The following is a 21625-nucleotide window of genomic DNA, read 5'->3' on the forward strand; positions in this document are numbered from 1 at the left end:
CAACACTAAGTAATTCAATCATCAACAACCACATCATATATTTTACAAAATTTGATCGAAATTCTTGTGTGTTGTTTCCTACATATTCAGATATGAGCAGTTGGGTACCAAGAAATTGCTTACCAAGTTTGTCAAAAATCTCTGTGGCAAAGGTACTTAAGTGCTACGGGGTGGTATGTAGGTTTGGGCCTGATGACTTTTGTGTTGCTACGGGGCTTGCGGCATGTGCTAATTGTTGGTATATGGTCCAGCCTATGATGAATGTTCTAGATTATTCTAGTAAGTAAGTGACGTGGCTGGAACATGCTAGACAATTCTAGCAAGTTATTAAGTTAGTGTAAGAAGCTAGAAAGTACTAGCTTCCTTGGTTGCAAATGGAAAGATCAAGAAGCCACAATGGCTAGTCTAGAATTATCTGAGCTAGAGGTTTGTAGAATATACTAAAAACTAAAAACTAGTTCTAGTTTGTAGAAGGAACTATAAACTAGTTGAATGCCGAGCCCTCACCTATAAATATGGTTGTGATGTTGTAGTGATATAACCAATTAAGAAAGAAGTGAGTAGAAAAGGATAAAGTCCAAAGCTAGAGTTCCACTCCAAGAGTGAGAGTGAGAATGTTCCACTACACATTGTGTGAGTGAACTTTGAGTGATAGAAAGCGTGTGTTATACTTTCTTGTATCCATCATACCTTGTCTTTGACTTGGTAAGACTACTCTTGTTGTACTCATCTTTTTCATATAGTGAAGATTGATCCTTATTTTGTGGATGTAGGCATAAATTGCCGAACTATGTAAATTTTTGGTGTCAATTTTCTACTTTATGTATTCTCTATCTTGTAGCACCGACATTCCTAACACTAATCTGGGGACTCTTTGGCGAGGGAAGTGGATTCATGGGTATGTTAAAAACGGGAAAGAGTTGAAGTCGGACGTGTTTGCTGGGACTGCGCTCGTCGATATGTTGATTTGGCTGTGGAAGCCCTTAAGGGAATGTCGAAAAGGAATGCAGTCTCGTGGGCAGCCATGATTGGAGGGTTTGCAGCACACGGATATGCAAATAAAGCCTTTCGTTGCTTGGAGACAATGCAGGTGGAGGATGGCCTCAGGCCTGGTGGTCCTTGGAGTGCTAATGGCTTGTACTCGTGCAGGTCTCCTCGAGAAGGGCAAATCTCTGCTTGAAAACATGAAAACTCATTACGGGATTGTGCCGAAACATGAGCATTATAGCTGTGTTATAGACTTGCTCTGCAAGGCAGGTCAGCTAGAAGAATCACTTCAGCTTATCAGAAGAATGCGCATAAAGCCATTTACATCTGTCTGGGGTGCTTTATTTAGTGGGTGCCGAGTCCATAAGAATGTTGATCTTGCAGAGCTTTCTGTTGAACTTCTACGTCTAGAAAATGAGGACGGCGGAGAAGAAGCCGGTGCTTATGTTCAGTAAATCAAACATTTATTTGGGTGCATGGAGAGGTAAAGATGCATTTAGGATAAAGAAGAAAGATGATGGGTGAATGATGAACCAAGAAGACGCCAGATGCAGTATGATAGAGGTGGATGTAAAAGTTAATGAGTTTGTTTCAGGAGACGTATCACATTCACACCGAGCGCAGACATGTGCAAACCTGGAGCTGATATCTGCTGACTTAACTCAGGATTGAAGGGTCTGCATGCCTAATGCGGACAGTTCTGATCCTTCCGGATAGCGAATCCTCAAGGATTACGACTTCTCATTGCCCGTCGGCACTTGCCCTAAATTGTTGTTGCTCAAGTGTTCTCTTCAAAGTTATGTCTGACTAAAGGTGAATGGTTTGACTTGATGAGATTGTTTGGGAAATATCCTTATCACTCCGAATGAGGCAGAAAAGGGTACGTAAAATTCTTTCCTATGAACAATTACATCCTGCATATCTTATTCCATGTTATTAACCCTTTAACCCACAAGCATTTCGATGAAAAGTGTTCCAAAAATTATTCAAAATTTGAAGATAAAATCGTTGCAGGATTCGATCTTGGATAAACATGTTACCGTTGATCACCACCTGCAACAAAGGCTAGTTCCTTAGTTCTATCTATCTAATCATGGAAACATTAGGAGAGTCCATAACACGATTTCCTGATGTATCAACTCCATGAATTATATCTTGTATTTTAAATGAGATTAGAGATGAATTGGCTGCATATGTATTCTACTTACTGATCTCAGTTACAAACTTCAACCTCACATTAGGGAACATACAGTTGAAATACAATTGGCCCTGCTAAATTAGACTTGTTTTTTGTTCTCATACATCAAGAAATCGAAAATTGAATAAAGTAACTCCATCAGGCCCTGAAATAATTGAAGAACCAATTTACCGAAAAAATCTGCGAACGACATTTCCTTGCTTCTTTGCATGATGTGCTACTTCCTTTCCTATCTATACCCTAAAAATTTGAGCAGTTATGGAGCTAAATGTACAGAATATGAACAAGACGGTATCTGATGTTAACAGGTTTTGCAAATTCAGTCAAGTTCACTTCCTGCTTGTGAAGGGCAGAAGACAATCATAGTAAACCACGAATATAAAACGAAAAACTAGGAATAAACATACATTTTCGTTAAAAATGTGCACGTACTATAAGAAACACACATTTATCACATTCACCGATCACGTCTCTCACGGAGGTGAAACCCACTTATAGGTTGGTTCTCTGTAAATTGCACATCCGTGAGAGAGGTGTTTAACAATGTGATCAACAAATTTGGTTACAAAATACTTTTGTTTCAGTAAGCTTTTTGGAATCAGACATATCTAAATTTTTTAGAATGATCAAGATGAAGACATGAAAACCCCTTGAAACAATTCTAACCTTCGGACAATGACAGAACTACAACGATATGCATATCATGGTTGTTTGGCGGAAGATGCAAGCGAAGGGGATATAGTTGTCCGTTCAGAGGATTGCGTGAACACACATCAATTTCCTCCAGCCCGGTTTCTTCCTTCAACTTTTGCTTCAACCCCTCTACATCACTACCCTTGAATGGGAAGGAAAACTCTTCCGATGAATCCTCAACGTCTCCTTTCTCATTAGCCACATGATAGTAGATCATTCTCCCTGCATCTTTCTTTGGCGAATCATGATCAAATGACTCGCTTGACTGCGTTCAAGGACAAACAATAAGAAGCCAAAATATAATTAAACTTGATAGTCATAGAAGTCATATTTGTTAATTAAAACAAACCTCCTGTTTGGAAGCCTTCGGCATTCTAAGGTCAATCTCAGATGGAGATGTCGGTTCTGAAGGTGCTGAAGACTCCGAAGGTAATGCATCTGGTGGTGGAGGAGGGGGTTTCGCCACTGGGTGACGTTCTGGCGATGCAACCCGAATATCTGTAACATCTACATCCCACAGAACCCAATCCCGGGATGCAGTTCTATGCGGGACATCATGGGTGACAGAGTTTCTCCAAGGCGGTACGCCCCCATTTGCGCGCAAGAACTGGCCATAGGGCGTCTTGAGCCGGACCTGGTGTCCTTCTTTTATAGGCTCCCATTCCAGGGACGAATCTAATCTCTTTGGCAGGGTTTGCAGAACTTTCTTGCCTCGCAATCCAAGACGGAATGGCAAGCTAGAGGCTGTTAAGTACTTGCCATAACAGCTTTTGAATCGTAAAGTGTTTGCATTTTCGACAAGCTCCACTGTCCATTTGGCATTCTTCACCGTGCCATCTCGATCTTGGCATACAGTCTCTTGGTCCTCGTCTGCTAACAGATATTTGTCGTGGTGGCTCCGGAAGCGTACTGCTCTGGCTTTTTTGAAAAACTCCATATGTGTACCTCTATGAAACAATAAGACCGATCAAGTACTGTGACTAAGCACATAAAAACTTCAGAGAGATCGATTGAACAAAATGTACAACGTTAATTGTCAGAATTACGAGTTTTCGCTTGTATTTTTCGTGTGAAATTTTGAAAGTGATTTGTACCCTTGAGCTAAAATTGGAAATGATATGAAGCAAGTTCGCGCCTTGCGTTATGTGTTTGTGAAGGGGAAGGAATTAGAGGCAACGGTTGACAGAGGCTGAGGAAATTGAGGAAACTATATATATATCTGTAAATGTGAATTTACTTGGGAATTGGCTAATTTCCTAGACTTGTAATTGTGTCCTCGTTTCGTAGATTTATGCCTAGTTTTTAGGCAAATTAATTTGGGGCACAAGACTTATCCAGATTGAGCAGATCAAGGGTTGACTACGTCTACAAGGTACTTTGCATTTGCATATCATATTAGGAAAACTATATTTTTGCGATTAAGTTTTATTAGGAATGAAATTCATAATAAAATCAATCAGCATATTGTTTTCCTCTCTTCATGTTAAAAATCAATTCTACTTTTTCCTACTCTTTTTGGAACGTGATTTCTCTTGATTAAAAAAAACAAAAAGTATTGGGGTAGATTCTTGTTTAGAGTTTATCTTCTTGAGTCTTGCAACGGTCCATTCTTAATGGATTTCTATAGGTTTTTCCCGGTTGGGTTTTTTCCTCGTACCATTGGGTACAAAAATCCTTGTGTTCATTTACTTCTGCTGCAAGATTTTATTAGTTTGATTTGAGATTGAAATCCTTGTCCAATCATATTCCGGTTATCTATTTACTCTACCTGAGGCACGATTTCAATATCCTTTTCTATTACAATGATAAATTTTTACTTTTTATCTTGAAAAAAAAATTCTACAAAAAAAGTGACAAACATGTATGATTTTCTCTTGAACTACTAGCTAGAAGCTATATGTAGGGCTCCCATTAGGTTGTGCAATTGTATTGATGTTCTCTTTTTTTTTTTTTTTATACTATTATTAAGAGGAGGGTTCGAACCAAGACCATTTACAAGGATATTAAACCAAATGCGTATTGATATTCTCTTGGAACATATAGACAAAGTCTGCAACTTAGTGGGAGAACAAGAAAAACTGGGAGGTGGATTGTCTGCCCTCCCATTTCCATACTCTCTCCATGTCTTCTTGTTTGTGTGGTCACGGTTAAGCCACGTCAATATTTTATATTCCTATTACTTTTTATTTTATTATTTTTATAAGAAAATAATATAAAATATTAACGTGGCTTAACCGTGACTACACATCACAGGAGGGTATGAGAAGAGTATGAAAATGGGAGGGCAGACAATCCACCTCCTCCGAAAAACTGATAGTGAATACTGATATTGCACAAAATGAGGTGGCTAAAAGGTTTATAATGAGGTGGCTAAAAAGCATATTAATATTTAAGAGGTTATTTACTGCTGACGCGCTTTATTTTGTACTAGTGCAACTAATGTTAGTGACTTTTTTCATAGGGTAATATTAGAGATACTAAATTTGTAGACAAAATTTACAAACTAAATGATGTGTTACCAATAGGAAGTGAGCATGTTTATCAACGCTTAAGTAATAATTCAATCATCAACTTTCATGTCATTTATTTTACAAATTTTGTCTCCAAATTTAGTCTACTTAGCATTACTCTTGTTCAAACTTCTTGTAGAGGTGCTTCTAGGTTTGATTTATTATTTTTATAAACTAAACATTTACTTGAAAGCGCTTAATCATCAATATTAGTGAGATTCTTTATCTAAAATACAATTGTACTAATGAAAAAAAAGAAAGTGCTATATCTTCCCACACACTCATTTTTACTTCTCACACACCTTTGAAATTTGTGGCCATTTATCTTTTCCAACTTATTTGATCCGACGACCGAAAATTGAGAGAGTTGTGTATCGATAGAACACATAAAAAATCTGCAGTCAATTTCCGTAATATCTAATCAATTTTTGGAAAATTACTTTGAGCTAAACACAAAAACTTAGCTTCATCTTGCCCTCGCGATGAAAAATTTACAGAAAAGGTAGCACCCAATTCAAAATCCAATTAATTGGTGTAGTGCATGAGTATAAATATATAATCAGGAAATTTAGTCTAATTTGTAGAAAGAAGATCATGTGATCAATCATCATCAATGTTACAAGTAAAACCCTGATTTTCTTGCATACATATCATATGTACTAATTAATAACCCCAAAATTCCAACGTTAATTATATATGTTAGTATTTTTTTTATCCGAATCCTTGGTACGATCATTGGTTGACGAAAGATCAATGACTTCTGGAGAGTCTGGCTGTGTTTGTGAAGATTCCGACCGCGAAACAGACCGTGGTTCTGGTTCTGTTGGATCTTGTGTTGCAGTAGTACTATAACGACTAGAACTATCATTGACATTATCAACATTCATGTGTTCTTTTTGTTGTTGTTCGCGAATCTCCACAACATCCACATCCCACAGAACCCAATTTCTCGTCGTACCTGTACGCGGATTGTCGTGCGTGATCGTGTCTTTCCACGGCGGCACGCTACACCCGCTTGCACTCAAGAATTGCCCGTTGGCCGCATTCAGCTTCCACGCGTACCCGTCTCTAACCGGCTCCCATTCCACTATTGAATCCAACGTCTTTGGCATGGTTTGCAGGACTTTGTTACATTTGATTCCGAGAGGAAAAGGCGTACTTAACGCCGTTAAGTATTTCCCAAAACAGCTCTTCAATCGCAATGCGTTTGGATTTTCGCTAATTAGCTCCACCGTCCACCGCACGTTCTGCACTGTTCCGTCGCAGCTTTGCCATACCGACACTTGATCGTCGTCGGCCAATAGGTATTTGTTGTGGTGGCTTCGAAATCGTACCACCTTGGCTTTTTTGAGAAAATCCATACAGTAATTGCATGCACTGATCTGAATTCACTAAGCACAGCGTATTAATTATATGGATAATTAGGGTTATGCATGCATGATCGAGCAAAAGTACGTCGGGTAATTTTAAACCTCGAATCAAATGGGCAGAAAATTGATGATATGAAGAAGCAAATTTACGCCTTGCCCTCGTTACCGGTGTTCAATGGAAGAATCAGAAAATAAGGCGGAACAGGAAACTATACGAGAGAGGCATACAATTAAACGGATGGTTGTGATTGAATCATGAAATTAATGAAAATTTTATATAACGCAGGTACGTATAAAGGTGAAAACACACGACCTTGTGGTAGATTGTGCAGATTTAAAATTTAGTTAAGTTGGCTGGAGAAGTCCAGGTGTACATCTTGGGTTTTATTTTTTTGTGCTAGTAAATCACATGATGATGGTAAAAAAAAACTAAAATGATTGTGTGAGTCTTTCCGAAAAGCAAAAAAATTGGACTATCTTAACAAAGCCACCAACTAATCCTGTTTTAAAAATAAATTTGACTAGAGAAGTTCGAATCTTCTACGTATGTATGCATAATTTGGATGAATTTAGAGGTGAATATTACTCATATTAAAAAAACGTGTGGTGAGTATTAATCATTCAATATAGTAGAAGATAAATGTGGGGTAATTCTCTTGGCTTGTATTGGTTCCGTACCCAACATATCCACTTCCTAAACAATTTTTTAGTATGTATTTTATCGTTGCAGTTGTCTACGGGAACCAGACTGCGTGGATGTTACGGAGTTGATACAACTTGGTCGCCAAGTCTTTACTTTGCACTCCTAAAACGTACTCAACTTCACATGACGATCAAACTCTATTTAAATTTTACTTAAGCTATAATTTAACTTAATTAATTAGGTTGATTATGCAGACGAAAGTGATTCTAAATACTTATTTGAATGGGCAAAGAAGAGAAAAGATAAGACATTTTGAGTATTTAATTAACTTATAGGTCACATATATATTTTTCACCAAAGAGACTACAATTTTAAATCTTTTTGCAAGCAATAGGACTCACATATATGTACATAAATATTTAATAGTATTCGTTTTGATTATCATGATCATATTTGATTTCGATTATCATGATCATACGTATATACAATTTGATTGATAATGCACTTATCTCATGTTTTTCAAATGTGAGACAAAAGTAATGAAGGGAGACTAGAACTTCAGACTTTTAAGTACTATGAAACTGATACGATCTACTTGTTTATCACTCTTTACCAAAAGAAAATTAAAAGAAATAATCAAGATAATTAACTCTTTGCCAAAGGCAAGGTAAAATATGGTACAAACTGTGGATGGTGTCCACAAAAAATTTACCGAACCCTACTTGAGTTTAAGGGTTATACATTCTTCTATCATATGCATGGAATGCCTTTTTTCGGGTAATTTGGATAGTGTTTCTCCTTATTTTTTTTATTTTATTTTTGCACATACTTAAATAAGAAAACTAATGAAAATGGTTTGAAAACTTTGAATTTTAATGATAAGGACAAAATAAAGGGTAAAGTGAATAGTACCAGGATTGACTTTTTAGTGTAAAAATGTGGTTTTCGTTAAAATGAACAGTACCATGAACTTTTCGTTAAAATTCCCTACTTAAATATCATCCAAGACATCTATCACAACAAAGTGAAGAGGGGCACGATTTTCACACACACACACACACACATATATATACATACATACAGTGGAAAATTACCAAACCTCCCAAGCTAACCGTGCAACTGTGTATAAATATGACTCCCGAGATACGTAAAAATCAGTTCAACAATATCTACTTTTGAATAGAGAAACGTTCAAATTTTACTTGGTCTTCTAATCCACCTCATTCTCATCAATCGCAGATCGATCAAATTGATGATCAAAACCAAGCCATAGATCGCATATTCTTATTCATTTCGATCAGTTTTCCGGCCTCATAATTCCGATCAATTTTATCTTTCCATGTTTCACTTTCTCTCCCTCTCTCCAATCAAGTTATTCAACCTAATTGATGATCATAAAAACCGTTGATGAATTTTCGTTCTACCCTGCAATGACGATAAAAGGAGGCACAAGCCAAGCCTGTGCTGCGTGCAAATACCATAGACGAAAGTGCGCTAAGGACTGCGCTCTTGCTCCACACTTCCCGGCAGATCAACCGATGATGTTTCAAAACGCCCACCGATTGTATGGCGTTTCGAACATAATGAAGATTCTAAAGAAAGTTCATCCAGAGCAAGAGGAGGAGGCTATGACATCGATCATATACGAGTCCAATATGCGTGCCAAATTTTCAGTCACCGGGTGTATGGGCATCATAAACCAATTGAATTTCCAATTACAGCAAGCCCTAGAAGAGCTTCGATACGTGAGGACACATCTTGCAATTTGCAAGGACCAATGTCAATATCGACTACCTTCTTCCTCACCGCACTACACTTCTCCTTCACCGCAGTTGCAGCTAGGTATACCTACAAACACCGACGCGGCGACTCTGACACTTTATCAACAACATCAATATCCGTATCAATATGGTTCTGGCGCTTCTGGTGCTTCTGGTGCCAGCGGTGGAATGTCCTGGGTGGGTAATGAGTATCTTGCAAATGGACTTAATGGGGTTTATATTGACGACAATGATAATATGGTTAAAACTCTTAGGGTTCAACATCCTTACTATAACGATAACAATGTCGAACAACTTATGGCTGTTCAGTCCAGTTTGGTTTCTTCACAAGCCTTTCCTGTTCACCAAGAAATGGACGTTCCTCATGACTATGATGACATTCCATTTGATACAATTGCTGATGATCGACAATCTTATATCGAATCTAAAGAAGGCTGTGAGTCTAGGTATGTACAATATTTAATTAATTGTCTTCTACAATTTGAGATTTAATTTACTAATTGTGCTCATTTGGAAGTGATTTTAAATTGGTGAAATTGAATCAGTGTAAGTATTTTTCAAAAGAAGCAGCACTTAAAAAGTCTTTTTCAGGATCCACTTCAAATGCTTTTGATAAATTTGGTTTTGAGTTCCAAATCACTATGTGTTTTTATGTGCTTCTTGGAAGTACTTAAAGTCTTTTTCAGGATCCACTTGAATTTTTACTAGGGATTGATTTTGAAAACATTTTCAACAAAAACACTTTTAGTAATTTTCAAAACACTTCCAAATGAGCCAATTGTCTAATTGCTGACTTGTTTAGCCTACTTAGCTACGTCAGTGTTCTTCCCTTTCTGCACCGTAGTTTAGATGATTTCATAGAAAAATATTGCTTACATAAAATAATAATGATAATTATACTGTCTAACAAATTAAATTTACTTATATGCAGTGCTGAATCATCGTTCAAGGCTACCACGCAATCGATCAAACATGTTTCACAGAATGATCTCAAGAGTGCGGCAGCATGCTTCAGTCTAACAAGTGTGAAGTAGCTATAGCTAGAAGACAACTGAAGTAATTCAAGTAATTTCAGAACGATTCAGTTCCTTAATTTTTTTTTCATTTGTTTGCAAATTTGGTATTCAAAGCTCAACAATTTTGTTTATTTGTTTCCACGTATGCATTCATTGAATAAGAGATGTAGGCTAGCTCTTTACTCAACCATTTTTGGAGAAGATTGATACGCACTTAAAATGTTCATTGCCCCTCTATATTTCTCCTACCAAGTTCTCTCAAACACTCTGCAATTTTATCAGTGTAATGTTATTTTTTTGTTAAAATCAAAGTTGTGGCAGCAAATTTCTTCAATCTTAACGAAATCGTACCTGCAACACAAAACAAAATAACACATTTGATCAAGGCCAAAGTCACACACGGCCACGAGATGAGGGGTTGGGCAATGGAACTCCGATGCCTAAGTTAGTTTCTCTGGAGAGAGAGTTTAGGACCTAAGTGCGTAGCAAGAGGTATTTATAGAGTTAGGGCTGGCTATGGATATAGGATTTTGCTACACATGGCAACATTTGATTGCCATTCATCTATAGGATGGATGGAGGAAGAATAATCCAAAGATATTAATTATGAGATAATATCTTGGGAATATTATCTTGGAAATATTCTTGACTGTATATGATTGGAGATCCTGTTTGTTTGAGTTGATCTTCAATTAGAAGAGTATTCAAGATAGAATTTAGTAATTAATCATATCTTTAATACCTTTGACTTTTCTCCTTGTTATGGGTAGGAGAGCTTGATAGTGTTGTAGTCAATTGCTTATGTCTTCAGGGAGGTTGAAATGGATAACCTATTAAATGTAAGCTTATTATTTGATTTGCTCTCTGAAACTGGCATTTAATTTCATTTTACCCATGAAATTTGTTTTGTCTCATTTTGCCCACCAAAATTGCCATTTTCATCTCAATTAATCTCAGTTCACCCAATTTTTGTCAATTCAGTTAAATATGCCTTAAATTAATATGGACATTAGTTGAGATTGAACTTAGACACTGGACCCGCAAGCTGAATTTCCTTTATCCTCTTTTACTTAACCCTAATTGTTTTCCAACTTTTTTCGCCACAATTCACATGCGGCTGGTAAATATGTGGTGATCAACCAAAATTCACATGTAAGTGTCACATCACCAAGCATTGGGCTTATCTCTGCCTACATAAAAAATGAAATGTTCATACTACCCTTTAATTTAGTGATTATTTGACGGAATGAACAAAAATGGCGTGGAGACGGTAATGGCAGTTTCAGGAGGCAAAGTGAGACAAAACAAGTTTTAAGGGTAAAATGAGACTAAATGACAATTTTAGGGGGCAAATCAATTAATAGGCTTTAAATGGAAGGGAGAATGATTTTTCCTTTTGAGATGATGAATTAGACATGAAGAAAACTTCTCTTTTCTAATCCTCCCGTTTTCGGGACAATTGGAATGCATAATTTTTCTTCTAGAGTAATTTATGGCTAAAAATTCAATACTGTATCTACTTAGTTATTGAACCAGATACAAATCCAACACTCTATTCACTTTAATAGTGCACCACATGCAAAATGATAGCTCCGGTTGCTAAACCCAATTATTTGTATAACCAAACCCAATCTTTGTACTGTATTTGAAACGTAATAAATATCCTTAAGGAAGTCATCCGAGCAAAAAGAAAGAGCCAATGATTTCAACCATATATAAATTTCACTATTATCCTATTGTTGTTGAGCACGTTCAAATAGTCAACTTGCCGCGTTCTTTGCTTATATGTTTAAGATTGTCGAGTAAAGTCAACTGATAAGAAATTGCCGCATTGCTATTATTTATTCCTACAAAATTATAAGATATATTTTTGCTTTTTTTTTTTAATTGATTTTTTCTGAAGCTTCAATCCATGGATTTTCAAACCAGAAAAACGTCAACGGTTTCTGGTTTGGTGCTAAAGACGACAATGTCACCCAACAAAACGATAAGAAACTACCGAGAAAAAGGAGAAAAGAAAACCAACTAGATTGTATTTGGTGCTTTTATGTTGAATTTTGGTATAAGATTTGTATATTCCACCATGAAAAAGATTTACAAGTTACAAGAAGATATATAGGAGACTGAGAGAGATTGAGGGACTGCAAGAACCAATGAGCAACACGCACACTCACCTCAACCTTCTCTTTAAAAATGGCAGCAGCTCTAAATCAAGGAAAAAGGTGGTAATTAATCACAGCTCGCTAACTAGACAAGGTGATAGAGTGGTGACTACCACGTAATCTAACCTAACCTAGCGTCCAATTTTTTATGTGTTCATCATTGGGTAATCTCAACTCTCTGTTGGAAAGATAGAAATTCGGGTTTTGTTCGTCGTTGCTGTCAGTGATTACTTGTCTGTTCTGAAAGATGAGTGGTTTTTTCGCTGTTTTCGTGTTCATCTTCTGTAACATAATTCTGCTTACTGATTATTCTTCTTCCCTTCCCTTGTGTACAAATATGAGTAAGTGTTTCTCTCCTATTATCTGGTTGCCCTTTTCATTTCTACATGCTTTGTTTCGCTGTTCGGAAAAAAAGGCCGACTTCTGCATTTTTTAGTTTTCGTTTCCCTGCGAGTTAATTTCTTTGCCTGTCTAATTTGGAATAGGATCACCCTTCACGCCGAAGACTCCGCTTAATTTCTGTCGATACAATGGCAGCGTTTGCTGTGATTCCGCTGAGGATTTGCGGTTGCAGAATCTATTTAAGGCAATGAATGTCTCTGATCTTGGTTGTGCCTCTCTTGTGAAATCAATACTTTGCTCGGTAAGAGATTCTTTGCTTGTTTACTTCTTGTTGCTAGCTACTGTGTTTAGTGATATGGAACCGTTGGTACCGGTTCATGTGTATTTGAATACGACATGCTTTGCAGAAATGCGATCAGTTTTCTGCTGAGCTATATCGAATTGAATCAGCGCCTCGACATGTTCCTCTCCTCTGCAACTCAACACAGCACCAACCTGGCGGAGTTGACTTTTGTTCCAAGGTCTGGGATGAATGCCAAAATGTAGCGTTGTTAAACTCCCCATTTTCGTTGCAAGTTGGAGGTGGAACACCGTCCAATTCTACTTCCAAGCTGAGTGATACATGGCAGTCAAAAACTGCTTTTTGCAACGCGTTTGGTGGATCTTCAAATGATGAATCGTTCTGTTTTGATGGTGGACCTGTGTCGCTCAACAGCACTGAAATTCCAAGTCCCCCGAGTGGTATGTGCCTTGAAAAAATTGGAAATGGATCGTATCTCAACATGGTAGCCCATCCCGATGGGTCAAATCGTGTTTTCTTATCCGACCAAGCAGGTAAAGTATGGCTGGCAACTGTTCCGGAGGAAGGTTCAGGAGAAACATTGGTGATCGACGAAGCAAATCCCTTTCTTGATATAACTGATCAAGTATATTCCGACACTGAGTTTGGAATGATGGGATTAGCATTTCATCCTAACTATGTCCAAAACGGGCGTTTCTTTGCTTCATTCAACTGTGACAAGGTTAAATGGCCACAATGTTCAGGAAGATGCTCGTGTAACTCTGATGTGGGATGCGATCCTTCGAAGCTGGAACCGGATAATGGTGGGCAGCCATGTCAGTACCACAGTATCATAGCAGAGTTCACTGCCAATGCTACCACGCCACAACCTTCGTCGGTAAATTTCTGCATGATTCAAGCATTATTTCGCGTACTTTACACACGAACATTGCTAATTGATACTGTTCTTGCCCTGGATTTCAGTTCACTGGTGTAAAACCACTTGAAGTCAGAAGAATATTCACCATGGGCCTTCCATTTACTACCCATCATGCAGGTCAAATTCTGTTTGGACCTAAAGACGGATATTTGTACTTCATGATGGGAGACGGTGGAAGCGTAGGTGATCCTTACAATTTCGCACAGAACAAAAAATCCTTGCTTGGAAAGATTATGAGGCTCGACATTGATAACATACCAAGTGAGTAATGGCAAAAATAAAAATTTTAAAGGCTTTCCGACAGGTTTTCCTCAGTTATGTAACACTTGTTTGCAGGTGCAAAAGAAATTGCTGACCTTGGCCTATGGGGAAATTATTCTGTCCCTGGAGATAATCCTTTTACCGAAGATGAGGAACTACAGCCAGAAATTTGGGCTTTAGGATTTCGAAATCCTTGGCGATGTAGTTTTGATCTTGAAAGACCTTCCTACTTCCTCTGCGCAGATGTTGGTCAGGTAGTAACTGAGATTGGTTTTCGTACATTTGCCGATATACACATGCCTTCTGCACATTTATTGCAAGCTTCTGGTATCATCAATGCTCAAGTTATTGTTTGTATAGGATAAATACGAAGAGGTTGATCTAGTCACCAAGGGCGGAAACTATGGATGGCGTGTTTACGAGGGGCCTTTTCGATACAATCCCCCTAAATCTCCAGGAGGAAATACATCTGCCTGCTCCATTAACCCAATTTTTCCTGTAATGGGATACACACACTCTGAAGTCAACAAGGCTGAAGGATCCGCATCGATCACAGGAGGCTACTTTTACCGATCCACAACAGATCCGTGCATGTATGGAAGGTAAGCTCAATACGAACATCTGCAAATACCACAACTCTTTGGTTATCATGTCCCGTTGAATGGTGTAGCACCACTTTGAGGGTCTATTACATCATCTGATGAGTGTTCCTACTCTAGAAACATCCTTTATGACCCTTCAAATTATGTTTGCAGGTATGTTTATGCAGATTTGTATGCCAGTGGTGTATGGACAGGACTAGAAACTCCTGAAGGTAGCGGAAACTTCACTACCGCTAAAATTGCGGTCGGTTGTGCTCTGGACTCTCCTATCCAGTGCGTTGCCGAGGCAGGAAGCTCTGTCGCTGCATTAGGGTTCATATTCTCATTTGGTCAGGATAACAGGAAAGACATCTTTATGCTGGCCAGCAGCGGCTTATATCGAGTTGCTAAGCCTAGCCGCTGCAACTACACTTGCTCCAAAGAGAATGTTGCATCCTCTTCCCCTCCAAAATCTGTTCCCTCTCCTCCTCCTTCCGCTTCAAGCACAAGGCGGTTGAACAATCCATTAACACTGGAGCTATTGATCATCTTCTGTACACTGTTGCTTCCGTTTCAGTTTTCACTTGTAAATTTATAAGCTAAAGAAAAGAAGTTGTTAACTTCTGCATACTATTCCAATTTGAGGACATCTATAAACTTCCATGAAATTATTGTACAACAAGCTTGAGTTTACAGCATAGGCGAGGGTTAATTTAATTAGTTTCATACAAGAAATCAACAGAACTTGATGAATGCCTTCGGATGAGAGCAAGTTGCAAACATCATGGACCAAATGCTATACAATTGATCTTACAAGAACTATGTCTAAGTTACAAGATTACAAACGTATTTGGAATTTAATCGTGTTGGAACTAATCAATTTCTACATTCGCTAGAGCTAATGTGCTCCATCCTATCGACTGAAGTTCAAATCTCTACTCCTGTATGTTGTGCTAGGATAGCACCAAAATCTTTTGGAACCAACTCAAGCTAGCCCACAGGAAATTTATCAAATGGAAATGCAAGAACAAAATATAAAAGACACCAAAATTTTAACGAGGTTCCTCCACAGTCAGTGTAACTGGAGTACGTCCTCGGAGCAGTAGGAGCTCACCCAATAATCCACTATCAACCAAATGGGAGTTTACAAAGTGTTGGCAATCTCACAACCCAAAAGCCTAATACACCCAATAGCTCTCACACACCAAAGAAACAAATAGAGAAAGAAATATAATGAATAATTTCTTCTCTATACATATAGCTCAAAGCTATTACAACAACAACTACTTTGGTGGATGATTACTAACCGAAGAGAGGAGCTCTTTTCAAATGGGGGATGCGGCACCCCTTGTTCTCTGCCCTCTTTCTCTCTGCAAAACTCTCTGCTAAAACTCTCTGCAAAACTATCTGCAACTCTCCCCTCTCTCTTGTTTTCACACAACCGCATGGAAAAGCAACCAAACCCTTCATTATGAAAGAGCCAACACTCACGGGTGGTAGACAAAAGAAAAAGCAAAGGTCTTTTCCCTCTTTTCCTCCCCAAAAGAAGGAAAGATGTTTCCCCTTTTTATTTGTTAATTCTAAAGTATGGCCACTTGGCCACTTATTCAACACTGTAAGGTGGGAGCTTTTCCGGGAAGCCATCTTTTCCTGTTGATGCAGAGAACGGATATTGAGCAGAATGTTGTCACTTACAATACAATGATCAAGATTTATGGAAAGTCACTTGAACATGAAAAGGCTATAAATCTTGTACAAGAAATGCAGGAGAGGGGTTCAGCCAAATGCAATTACATACTCAACGATTAAGGCTGGGAAACTTGATCGGGCAGCAATGCTGTTTCAAAAGCTAAGGAGCTCTGGGGTTGAGATTGATCAGGTGATTGTGGCTTACGATAAATTAGGTTTGGTTGCTCATGCTAAGCGTTTACTTCATGAGCTGAAGCGCCCAGACAACATCCCTAGGGAGACTGCAACTATAATTCTTGCTAGAGCTGGTCGCATAGAAGAGGCTACATGGGTTTTCCGTCAAGCTTTTGAGGCCGGGGAGGTGAAGGATATATCAGTCTTTGGTTGCACGATTGACCTTTTTTCAAGAAACCGGAAATACTTGAATTTCATTGAGGTGTTTGAGAAGACGAGAGTGGCAGGATAGTTTCCTGCTTCCAATGTGATTGATCTAGTTCTCAATGCTTATGGAAAGTTACGAGAGTTTGAGAAGGCAGAGATGCAAGAAGAAGGGTGTGTTTTTGCCGACGAAGTTCACTTTCCTGATGCATAGTCTCTATGGTGCAAGAAATGATTTTAAGATGGTAGATGCACTGTTTGAGAGGCTGATCTCTGATCCCAACATCAACGAGTTACATCTCGTTGTTGCCAGCATCTATGACAGATCAAATAGACTTAATGATGCATCCCGGATCACGAACAAGATGACTGAAAGACGAATTAGGATGTCATGACCCTCTTTAGAAGTCCACAGTTTGTGTTTAAATTTTTCCCTTTAACCGTGAATAAGTTGTTCTACTGGTTCTGTAGATATTGTACTGCGTGAGGCGTGGCCATATGTGTTGGCTCCAACACGATGGAACTACCAGTATCCAGATTTTGGACTTGAATTTATGTTCTTTCCGTACCTACATGCAGAATTGTAAGTCCGTTTTTGCCAATTTCCATGTGAAGTACCCATTAAACCAGTTCTTTAGTTCTCACAGATTGCAGATTTTCAACAGTGCTAAAAAAGCGTCCTGTTTACAGAGGAAGCAGTTCAAGAGCTAATCCAGGGTCCACTTGAATTTTTACTCGGGACTGATTTTAAAAATATTTTCACTAAAAACGTTTTCAATCATTTTAAAAGCACTTTCAAACGAGCCATACTCTGCGTTTAAAGAGAAAGGATTGCATATTCAGTCTCGTCCCAATGTATATGTACTCGTATTTCCAGGTTGGTAAAGTGACGATGGTTTGAAAAAATACCGATGACCTCAATTCTTTCTTTCTACTGACTTTTCCCGCTTTGTTTTCCCTTTTTTTTTTTATCCAGATTTAACATAGTTAAAAGCTTCTGAACTTTTCTTTTATTGCAAGCAATGTAACTTGGAAGAGATACCTTATTGTATATTTAGGGTTTTCCAGCAGCATACATGTTTAAACGTGCAGTGTACCAAACCTATTGACCCCTTTATCCTTTTTCATACAATTTTGAAAACATCCTGTGGATTGATTCGTGTCTTTCTTTATTGTGGAAACCCAAGAATCTTATCTACGTTAGAATTTCATGTCTCGTTGCATTGCTGAATAAGACCGAGGCTCTTTCCGACACTCGAGTTGTGGAGATTCTAACATACAACAGGGATATCGCAGGACGAGAAATCTGAAGAGATGTTGAGCTTTCCCCTCTTGTGAGCGAGAGATTTTTCAGTATGATCGGTACACGAGGTGGTACACCACGTGTCACTATACAAATGGTGAGATTTGTATGTTAAAAAGTTAATAACTTAAAAAATAAAATTTCCCACCACTTACATAAAAATACGTGGTCTATCACCCGTGTTTCTGTCAAAATGAAAAATTTCTCCTTGTCAACATGCCACTGTCTTGGAAGAGGTAAATGAACGAACCAACAAGTCTTGGTATTAAAGAGGTTATTCCTATCCATTCATGGTGGACGATAACCTACTTTCAACAAATGCTGCAACCAGTTTATCACAACTCTTTGAAGTTATTTGGGATTTTTTCGAATGTGGGAGACATCTTATTTTTGTAGGTGTGGTTGCCTAGTTGGTAGTTGAGGCTTTAGTGGGTCCTGATTGGAGAAGAGCTTACATGTAAATAAGAAGCTATATTGGAATCATAATAGTGTATCAAAAAAATCAAGTTAAGTATGAGTGAGTTCAATTTTTGAGAGTAGTATTTGAGTCTCTTGAGTTTGATTCATACGAATTATGGCTCTCACAATTATAAAACTCACACCACTGCAGCAACAGTGCTGCAAAAATCTAACTTAATTGACTGTTTATCATTCTAATCACGCAATATCATGTAAATAAGTTAATACATTTAAACAATCCATCCCAACCTACCTAGATAGAACAATACGACATGTAATAGGCTTTCAATATTGTCACTTTAATGTCTTGGTTTCTCTCGCCAATTTGGCCGTGAAATGTGAATACAAATTAGGTACCAAGTCAAGCCGCGCCTTTGCAAATTTCAATATTATACGTGAAGGGTCCTTTTCACTTTTCTTTCTGGTTATTAAAAAAAGGAACAAGAAAGTTCGCATCAACATAAAAATAAATACATAAATTTGACTATTTTTCACATGAACTTTGTCAATTATTTTGGGTTAAAGGAAAAGAATTTCCCAAAAATTCATTACTTTTACTTTCTAGAAAAAATTTACTTGTTATACTATTTTTAGAGTTTTCTTTGCAGCCTGGATCACCTTGTTCGAAATATTGTTAGAGTTAGGTCACCAACCATTTTAATCACATAAATTCTAGGTGATTTAAAGCATCTGCGAATGAGATTGTCAAAAATCCATGTGGCACTTTTACATCTTTTAAAATTTTGTTTTTTACTTGATATGTCAAATTAAATTATCCTTTTATTGTATTAAATTGTTATAATAAATATTTAAAACAAAAAACAGTAATAAAATGAGAAATGTTGAGAATATAGTAAAAGTGAGACTTTATGAACTTTCTGTCACCTCATAACTTACAGTTTATCGTTAATTTCTGTGCTAATATTATAAAACATTGTGTACATGATGTGTCAAAGGGTTCATGGAGAGTCAACTTTAAGAGAACCTCCTTAACGTTTCTCTAATAAAATTAATAAATGAATCTAATAATTAATTAAAATTTTGAACCTGCTGTTAATTTTGGCAACAAGAGTGAGAGCTGCTAATTCTTATTATGCGATATCAAATTTAGTTTTTCAATTGAAAAACATTGTTGCTGCCTTTTTTAACTGTTAATACTAATTTGAACATTTTAACCTCTCCTATAAAATTCTCTTTTGAGTCGCCATTCAAGTTTGAACTCACCAAAATATACTCTTGAATGTAAAAAACCATTGTTGTATTAATTTTATTTTTCTATACATTACATTCTGTAATGATGAAGAACAATCAAGATAAGATGTGATCTTATGCTTATTATATAAATAAACAATACTTTTTAAATCATACACCTGATACACCAATACATTATTTAAATTGGAGGTAATGTTGATTATACTTTGATTAGTTGCTAATCTATTGACGTCAGCATTGTGATTAACTCATAGTTGGCGTACAAAAGGGATTTCAAAGTGAGGCGATGATTGAAACTTTATTATTTAATGTTAATAAATAAACAAGACAGTCATTCGTAGATTTTAAAGGTTTTTAAGTTAAACTGGTCTAAAAAATTAACATAACTCCTTATTTTTGAATTTGAGATTTGAAATAGATAAAAGTGGTCTTTCAGTTTATTCACCATTAATCATTTTGGTCATTCATAAAATTATTTTAAATAAAGACCAGAATGATAAAAATACCCTCAATTTAATACACAATGAGCCAAAATGATATGACAAAAATTAAAGGTTTTTGTGTCATTTTATCCTTATTTAATGAAGATTTTTCATACAAAAACTAAAATGATTGATAGTAGACAAATCCAGAAACTAATTCTATCAGTTCCAAATCTTATCAACTATTTTAACTAAAAAGCCATTTTAAATTTAGTTCACCTCTTTGAGCTTGTGTAAACACAACAGCTTGAGCTCACCCTTCATTCTAAATAACGAATTAGTTAGATTCACCAGTGAACTCGAATTTTCAAGTTCAATTCACCATCTCTTAAGTCGCTCATATAAACAAATCTTGAACGCGCCATTTTTATAACAAATGAACTTGTCAAATTCATCCCCATCATTTGAAATTTCTAGTTCAATTTACTTTTTAGTACATTGCTCACATTAAAAATAAGAATGTGATATCCATACATTCTATTTTACTTCTCACACATATTTTTAATTTCGACATGTTGGATCAGATGAATTGAAGAAGATTAACAGACAGAAATTATTAAATGATGTGTAGATGGTACACCCCTAAAAATAATAAATAAATCAGTTGATAAGATCACGACAAGATCAAAGAACAACCTCTGAACAAAATTTAATGTTTGAACTTAAAGTTATTTGTGTTGGTTGACTGACCCCTCTGAACTTATTGCACAAGGCCTTGTATAGGGTCGACATTGATCCCTAAACTAACCTACAGGATCCTCTACAGATCTTTTGCTGAAGATTCTAGAGATTCGTGAATCGTATTTGTTCATTGCAAATCGTACGGTCAGTATCAAGTACTGTTTATGTTTATTTTTAAATAAAAAATATTTAAAATGATTTATGACCGTACGATGTATGATGAACGGACACGATTTACGAATTCTTGTGATCCTCACAAAGAGGATCCGGCAAGGATCCGAACTCCTAAACTAATGCATTTTTCATTTTGACAAATCTTAATTCAAATTGTAGACATAATTAACCAATTGATTAGAATAATATGATTATTCTTTTGTATATAAGTTTGAATTTTCTTTATCCTGTAACTTAGTATAGATTATTTTGAAAAAATAAAATCCTACTTATAGGTAAAAATAAAATAGAAATACATGAAAAATCCAAAATTCCAATCCACCATTTTGTTCCAAGTTTGTTTTTTCACTTTTTACCTTATGAATCCCATGTTTTTTTTGTTCAAGTTGGAAAACGGCACAACGTTTTTTGACTGTTTTCCAACTTAAATAATCAAATCCTAAATCCCGTTAGAGCTCAGATTTCTTTCCTAATTTAAATCCT

General features: G+C 36.9%; 5 protein-coding genes and 1 pseudogene across 6 annotated transcripts; 4 read left to right on the forward strand and 2 right to left on the reverse strand.

Moving 5' to 3' along the window:
* The first annotated feature begins 821 nt into the window (after positions 1-821).
* Positions 822-1659, forward strand: LOC137709266 (pentatricopeptide repeat-containing protein At3g28660-like; annotated as a pseudogene).
* A 1034-nt stretch (positions 1660-2693) lies between these two features.
* LOC137749355 (uncharacterized) lies at positions 2694-3833 on the reverse strand. 2 transcript variants are annotated; one of them, XM_068489452.1, is made up of 2 exons: positions 3243-3833; positions 2694-3110 (listed from the first exon to the last, which is right to left on the reverse strand). In XM_068489452.1, exons 1-2 carry the CDS (start codon positions 3813-3815, stop codon positions 2847-2849), a joined length of 837 nt encoding a protein of 278 aa, XP_068345553.1. In that variant the 5' UTR covers positions 3816-3833; the 3' UTR covers positions 2694-2846. The 2 variants fall into 2 exon arrangements, with proteins under 2 accessions (XP_068345553.1, XP_068345552.1); XM_068489451.1 differs by having other exon boundaries at positions 2694-3143; positions 3228-3833.
* A 2241-nt stretch (positions 3834-6074) lies between these two features.
* Positions 6075-6749, reverse strand: LOC137709267 (uncharacterized). Its single transcript, XM_068448358.1, has one exon. The coding sequence runs from the start codon at positions 6747-6749 to the stop codon at positions 6075-6077; it is 675 nt and encodes a 224-aa protein (XP_068304459.1).
* Positions 6750-8726: 1977 nt separating this feature from the next.
* Positions 8727-10216, forward strand: LOC137749448 (LOB domain-containing protein 27-like). Its single transcript, XM_068489539.1, has 2 exons — positions 8727-9628; positions 10114-10216. Exons 1-2 carry the CDS (start codon positions 8790-8792, stop codon positions 10214-10216), a joined length of 942 nt encoding a protein of 313 aa, XP_068345640.1. The 5' UTR covers positions 8727-8789.
* Positions 10217-12607: 2391 nt separating this feature from the next.
* On the forward strand, positions 12608-15362 carry LOC137749316 (HIPL1 protein-like). The gene is made up of 7 exons (XM_068489407.1): positions 12608-12701; positions 12846-13003; positions 13110-13880; positions 13967-14183; positions 14259-14437; positions 14544-14785; positions 14939-15362. The coding sequence occupies exons 1-7, from the start codon at positions 12608-12610 to the stop codon at positions 15360-15362; spliced, it is 2085 nt and encodes a 694-aa protein (XP_068345508.1).
* Positions 15363-16351: 989 nt separating this feature from the next.
* Positions 16352-16919, forward strand: LOC137709268 (pentatricopeptide repeat-containing protein At5g39980, chloroplastic-like). The gene is made up of 2 exons (XM_068448359.1): positions 16352-16485; positions 16532-16919. Exons 1-2 carry the CDS (start codon positions 16352-16354, stop codon positions 16917-16919), a joined length of 522 nt encoding a protein of 173 aa, XP_068304460.1.
* The last annotated feature ends 4706 nt before the right edge of the window (positions 16920-21625 follow it).

This window comes from Pyrus communis, chromosome 11 (genome assembly GCF_963583255.1).
Source record: "Pyrus communis chromosome 11, drPyrComm1.1, whole genome shotgun sequence".
In the NCBI taxonomy this organism is placed as follows: Eukaryota; Viridiplantae; Streptophyta; class Magnoliopsida; order Rosales; family Rosaceae; genus Pyrus; species Pyrus communis.